Here is a 7099-nt window from a genome sequence, read left to right on the forward strand (position 1 = left end):
TTTCCCCTAATCCATCCTCAGCAAAAGACCCTTGTCTCAATTAAACTGAGACAGCAGGGAGCATCTGGAAGCTGATTTTCTGAATGATGCACCCTGAAAATCCACGGAACGTACGGTAAATATGTTGTACTAGCTCCTTGATTTGCAGAGAGAAGTGAACGCTGGTGGGACTACATGAAATGCCATGACTAAGTGGGGATTTCAGTGCCACTGAGCAGTCTTCTAGGAAGGCTGTGCTAAAGTAATGCAGTCAAAATCAGGGGGAAAAGATGCCTACTTCCTGATGAAACTAAAGTGTTTTAAAAAGTTACACAAAACTTCTCAGTCCCAAACAAAAGCTGGAAGTGTTTACCTTGATTAAAAAAACATCCTGCAGTCCAGAGACCAACCAGAAATACTGGGTAAAACTCCACACAGTTTTGTCTGCAGAATAAATTTGAAAGAACATTAGTCCGGAAAGGCAAATTAGGGGGATTTTCCAGGAGAATCAGCTTTGGCCTCATTTTATTGCCACTAAACTTAATACTATCAAGTCCAGTAGAAGCACAGTCAAGGCAGCATTAGGTGCTCTTAAAATTCTCTCCTTTGTGATCTCCAGTACAAACTATTTAAGGTATTTTCCTGGCATTTAAACTTCAGCAAGGATCTGGATCCCAACTACATGGATTGCTCTGCTGAGGCCAGCTGCCTTTATGAAGTGCTATCAGGCAGAGACAGCACATGATAGGTCTTCTTATGGTGAGAACCTTTATTTGGGGACATCATCACCACTAATATTTTCTTGGGGTATCTTCTCTTGGTTGTTCTGAATTAATTTTTTTTTAAGAAATCAGGCAAGCACCTTTATCCAACGTATCATGTTAACTAATAAGTTGTCTAATGTCTATTTCTCATTATTGTTATCCGCTACAACTACAGTTCCAGCAGAGAGGGTTGTCTGAAATAAATGTAAATAATTTTGCACAGGGTCATCAGTTAATCACAAACTGAAGCCCTTTAGGAAAATAATCTTCTTAGATTGGCTTTTCCACCATTATCTACTGTGAAGACAGAGCTTTTCTTTGCTCTTCATTCACAGGTTTGATGTCAGCCACAGCCCAAGAACTGAAAAGCACAGTTTCTTAGATCCAGAACATCTGACCAAGTTACAATGTTAGCTTTCAGATCCTACTTAAGGTGGTGGTGGTGGGTTCTTTTGAGCAAAAGATGAAAAGGTGACTTTGTAATATAAAGTTTTTGCTTCTCTTGTGGACTGAATTGTTATTCACTGCCACCATCTTAGTGATCTCTGGACTTACTGTGCATGAAATGTTCTGTCAAATTCTGGAGCTCCAGTGGCAGATGAGGGCATGACCTTGTGCTTCATTCTTGATTTCCCCACCAGCCAAGCGAAATGACCTGCAAGACAGAATAAGAGCTCACAGATGACACAGTTCCTCAGTTCAGTTGCACCTCTAACACACAATTTTTTCATTTATTTTTTTAAATGGAGATCATTGTTCTTCTGCTTTCTCCATTTCATTAGACACAAAGAGACAAATATTAGATAAACTAGGTTTTCCTTACAAAAACTTTGGATCTTATCTTCAAGAGTGACATTCATGAGGAAGGGGGGAAATTCTAATTTCATAAATATATTTGTTCACTTTTTGCATTTGCATTTGCTATGACTTAAATATCCATCCACCTCACCTGAATCCTAGAACCACACAGCCCAGGAGCAGTCGAGTCACACTTCAGCAGCAGGGTCTTGCCTTCGCAGCATCTCACACCAAACTGCACTGATGGAAGTCACTTCCCCGCTAGTCTGAATGACACATGGTCATTTTGTTCTAGTGACACTAAGAGATATGAGGCTCTGAAGGATGGGACAGCCTTACAATCTTTGGAAATAAAAATCTGGTAGCTACCTTTTTAAAGCTATTTATCCACATGTTAGAGTGCTCGCTTTTCCATCTGTCTCGGACTCTCAGGAATTCAGTCTATTGGAAAGAGGACAGAGAGTTGCAACTGGTGAGGCTGCATCCTGTTCCCTGCTCTCCACCTGATCTGCTGGAGAGCTCCGAGAGCTCCCTGTTGGAGGGACTTATGCTGTTTCTCCTCCATTGACTCGAGCTGACAGTACTTACCTGTCGTGTAAAAAGCATTTTTTAAAACCGACGCCATGATGTGAAAAAGAGAGATTACTTACTGTAATAATTTACTTACCAAAACCCCCAAAGCAATCAAACACTCTCTCTACACTTCTGACCAGTATTCTAGGATCCCATCCCACGCGTATATGCAAACCTCATTTAACTGATGCCCTCATTGCAGAAGTCTCCCCCTGAAAGTTGAACAGAGGCTGTTGCAGGGGTAGAAGGAGAGCATTTTGCTGAATACAGCAGAGCTACTGAGCAACTCCATGTTTGGGAGCAGTGGCACTAAAATGCAGCTAGAGATATTACTGGTGCTGTCCCATGCATCTCGTATGTCTTAGCCTTGTGGCCAAAGCCCTCAACCCAAAAAAAACAGTTTTCACATCTGTTTTCTCCCCATAAAAGTAATTACAGGCTATGCTCAAGCAACCTCTCAACCTTTCTCTCCAGAAACTACCCAGAGCAGCTCAGCTGTCTCTCTACAAGGCACATTTACAGGACCTTTCATTGTATTTGCATCCAGCAGGACCCTCTTTGCCCACACAGGGCCTGGTGATTATGCCTGACGCTTCATTTGTTATTTGCCACCTTGCAGTCCTCTCAGAAGGGAAGAACAGCAGTGGAGAGGGTTTAGGAAATATGCTTCATGGAGACTGAAATGTACAGAAGAACAAGAATCACCTCTGAGAAGTGTTTTCCCCGAAAACAACTGAAAAGTTGCTTTTTAACTTTTGTCGCCCTCAAAATGACCTGGTTTTATGACAAATGCTACACGTTGGGAAATCCTGCCTGGCTTATTTGTCAAAGGGGTAGGTGAGCTGTAGTGTTTTGTGCAATGGCATTTTTAGCCAGCAGTGTGCTCCTTATTTTCTGGCTGCAATGAGCCATTTAAGGCATACAGTCAGTCTGGGACCAAATTTTTTCTTCTGAGGAACTAAGGCAAGCCAAGGTAGCTGATAGCATCTAAATCAACTTTTTTTTAAAAAAAAAAAAAAAAGCCTTGAATGAATGCTGGACAAAATAAACTTACTGGGGAAAATAAATAAGTTGTGCCCCCCATTGTAGGGACCAAATCATCCTTGTTTGTTCAGCACAATTAACCACAGCAAATCATCAAGGCTGTGGTACAACCCTGGCTTTAGCTGTAATGTGACTTGCCCTTGATATTGCTTGGCCAACAAGGTTTGAGGGGCAGAGGCTGGGACATGGGATACTGGTTAACTGCAGGCAGAGGCAGGTTGTGTTAATACAGCCACCCAACATAAAAGGCACTTCTTTAGTGGCTTCTGTTGCAACTCATGGGGACTTGGCTTCAAATGGGCACTAGTGGGCTTTTATACACCAGTGAAAGCCGAGCCGTGGCACTGCGTAACAGAACAAAAGTCATGTCTGTCATCTTACAAGAAAAGGTGAGCCCGGTGTGCAGAGCAACATAGATGCCAGCCAGGGAGGCAAAATGATCTCAGGAGAGAAATGATTACTGTGGTTTTTGTTAACTGCGTAGGGCTTGCCTTTTAGTTCCCCCCAGTGAATGGAAAGAAGTGATGTAACCTCAAACTTGCATTTTGTGATGGTGGTTTAACAAGGGCTGGAGTAAATAAAGCAATGGGTGAGGTCTTCTGCCCCTCCCACAGGTGCTGTCGTGAGGACTCCAGAAAGCAGTGCAGCAGGAGTAAGTAAAGATTTTCATAGCCTTTTCTTCCCCTTGTATCAAGTTGTTCAATTCTAATAGGCTAAATTACATGACTGAGGTAGTTACAAAGTATGCTGGACTTGCCTTTGTTTTCCATTTTTTTTTCTTTTTTTGCTTTTATCTTGAGGTGGCATGTATGGTTTCTGAGTCAATACCTTTACTCTGAAAACATGGGACAAAGCAGGCTTTCAAGGAATATTACTCTCAAACATTTTATATGTGTAAGAAGCCTGCAGGGAAGCTGCTACTTGTATCACAGTGTATGATAGTACATATTAATTTGCATGGCCTGGCCTCACAGTCTGTAAAAAACCAAATCAAATACTTTTTTAAAATGTCTTGCCAGGCCCTGCAACTGCTAAAAGTGATTTTAAAAGTTGCTAGTTCAGAGAGATGATTCAAAATAGAGGAGTAGTGGGACTCCTGTGTCCCTGCTCTTTTCTGTATCAATGACTGAGATTCATTCTGCCCTTTCACTGAATGCCCTTGTATTCCCATCAGTCTGAAAAACACTAATATCTCAAGCAAATCTCAACTGCTTAAGACTGGATTCACAACTGGAAACCGCTTCCTGTGTGGTTTCTGCTCCTTCTTTCTACTCTGGGGCATTTCTTGCACCACTTAATCTTCGACTGACCTGATTCTTTGAATAACTCATGGTTCTGAGACTCAAAATCTTGCACCTCTAAGGGCTGCTGTGTGAAACCCGACTTCCCTCACTGCTTCAGGGAGGTGGTATTGCCCAGTAGCACCTTCCCACCTCAGGACTGGAGGCTCAGCAGAATAAACAGAAGAGCAAACAGTGCACTGAGTGCTGTGTATGTCGTGTTTAGTTCACAGCAAACAGTCACATGCTGAGCTGCTTCCCTTGCATGAACTGGTTACAACACATGCTTACAACCCTGGCTTCACAACACTCATTTGAACTTCCATAAATTAATTTGTGTTGGATTACTGATGCTAGAAAGCGTGCTGAGAGTACACCAAGCCGTGATAGTTTAAATCAGGTCAGCTGATCAGAGTCTTGCACGAGTTTCTCTTTGGGCCTGATGTCAGACTGCCAGTGTAAATTAAACCCCAGGTTACATCATCTGTTCTGTGATTTTAACTAAGGTTAACTAATACGGAGTATCCATCATAAGGAAGAATATAGGTATTTTCCAGCTCCTTTCACGTTCTCAGTATCTGTACAACTCCTTGAGTTTTCAAGCTGCAATTTATTTCCCAAATAATATCTGGTTTTTTGTTTGGTTGGTTTTAATCCTTCACACTTTTATGTTAAAAATAAAGGCAGGCAAGCTGAACTTTCCTGGAAGTTGATGACAAGTATTGCCACCAGGTAGACAGAGGGTTATACAGATAGGAAGAGATCCCAGGGTATATTGTAGCTGATCTGATGGCAGAGAAAGAGAATGTAAATTTTCGGTGCTTTATATTTGCCTTCTATTGTGCTGAGTTTTTTTTAAACCAGAAGGGTCAGATTCTCAAGCTTTTTCTTCCTTCTGGGTACAGATGTTATTTCAGTAGCTGAGGCTTTGAAAACAGATAAATAATCAAGTCAAATCGATAGGTTGCTAGGTAAGTTTGGCAGTGCTACAGATATTTGGAAAAAAAGGCAGGGTAATTATTTTTAAATCTCATAGCATAAATACCTTCAAAATGTATCTTTTCCCCAGTGTAAACACAACTATATGCACCAACATGTCTCAGAGAAAATAATAACACACATTAAAAATTATACTGCAGTTTTAGGTTGATACGCAGCAAAACCAGCGTCTCAGACTCGCCCACTTCTAGTCATAGAAGCAAATCATTAAGGTAGGACAAGACCTCCAAGATCTTCCAGCCCAACTATTAACACAGCACTGCCATGTTCACCACTAAGCCATGTCCCCAAGAGCCAGGGATCACTTCCAGGGATGGTGATTCCACTACTTCCCTGGGCAGCCTATTCCTTGAATCTCAGAGGCATATCTGCAGGGCATAAAATAAATCCATTTAGGTCTTACAGAAATGTAGGATGAGAACATAGTATGGAATAGCTCATGTTTTCGTTGCCTGGTGTACAGGTTTGCTTTCTCATTTCGTTTCAGATACTAAGTATATATCCCTCTTTCTGGAAACATTTTTTTGCAGTGCTTTCAGTCCAACATTGGTGTATTCGATTTCACAAATTTACTCTCACTTTTGAGGTTTTCAGTTGTATAGGTGCTTAAATAAGAATCAAAACCAAGACACAATGTGGCTTTGAGGTAACTTTACAGCCAGTTACAAGCTCTGATAACAGTATGATTTCAAAAAATCAATAAGCAAAAGAGAATTGAAAACAAATTAGTTTCTCCCCACAGGGAAAAGTAATCTGTCCCACTGAGCCAACTGCCTCTCAGACTACAGAGAGGGTAAACAGTGCTCCTGTGAAAAAAATCTTAGGAGTTCTCAGTCATAGAGCAACCAATTTTTCATAAAATAAACTCCACTGCGGTGGACACCTCCCCCAAACCCCAGCCACGCAACTCACAGCTCTTTCTTACAATGCTGGAAGGCGGAAAGAAGAGAGACAGCCGCAAGCAAAATTAAATCACCAGCCATGTTCTCAGCAGTTTCCGTGTGCAAACAGGATGTATGTATGGGAGAGCCTGAGTGAGCAATGAGGAAAAACAACAGGTGGGAGAATTAGAGCTCTTTTCAGCATTGCAACAGAGGTCTGCCCTGGAAACAAAACAGACCGGTTTTTAAAACAAGAGCGCAAAGTTATGGCCTTTTTTTGTTCCTGCAAAAGTTCAGCCCTGCCTGCTTCTTGCCTGTGTGAAAGCACAGAGAGAACAAAACCAGGCTTCCTTGCCTCTGTGGATTCAGCTGTTCCTTTATGCCCTAGATTTCAGTTGCAGCCTCTTTGGGGGCGAAGCCTCTTTGTTCTGTGTTTGTAGAGCCCCTGGTAGGGCCCTGGCGCGGGCTGCGTCCATCACTCGCAGAGCCGCTTGAAAGCAGCAGCAGGTGCGGGAGAAGCGAGGGAGGAGCAGAGCTTTGTGCTGCCCCCGCGCTTGATTTACGGGTTTTGCCGGACACGTACGGCACAGGCTCTGCCGGCTGGCACGGCAACGACTTCTCGAGCAGCCAGCACGCAGAAATGAATTGTTCAGGAACAGTTCAAAGGGTAGAACAACTGAGAAAGACAGAAAGAAATATCTCCCCTGGTTTTACTGCCTGGAGCACGCTTCCCATAGCTACTTCCTAACCTTAAAACCAGGAGAGATTCTCTCGAGGAACA

At 42.5% G+C, this 7099-nt stretch overlaps 1 protein-coding gene across 1 annotated transcript in view; it reads right to left on the bottom strand.

The window, feature by feature from the left end:
• The window catches only part of MGST2 (microsomal glutathione S-transferase 2), an 11830-nt gene extending 5005 nt beyond the window's left edge, over positions 1 to 6825 (bottom strand). The window contains exons 1-3 of the mRNA XM_027885707.1: positions 6363 to 6825; positions 1299 to 1398; positions 353 to 423 (exon numbers count right to left, since the gene is read on the bottom strand). Coding sequence (XP_027741508.1) covers positions 353 to 423; positions 1299 to 1398; positions 6363 to 6420 — 229 coding nt within the window. The 5' untranslated portion in view covers positions 6421 to 6825. The remainder of the gene's footprint in view (positions 1 to 352; positions 424 to 1298; positions 1399 to 6362) is intronic.
• Between the last annotated feature and the right edge of the window lie 274 nt (positions 6826 to 7099).

Source organism: Empidonax traillii, unplaced genomic scaffold, assembly GCF_003031625.1.
Source record: "Empidonax traillii isolate 1590-97213 ecotype Southwest subspecies unplaced genomic scaffold, ASM303162v1 scaffold170:size2694500, whole genome shotgun sequence".
NCBI lineage: Eukaryota > Metazoa > Chordata > Aves > Passeriformes > Tyrannidae > Empidonax > Empidonax traillii.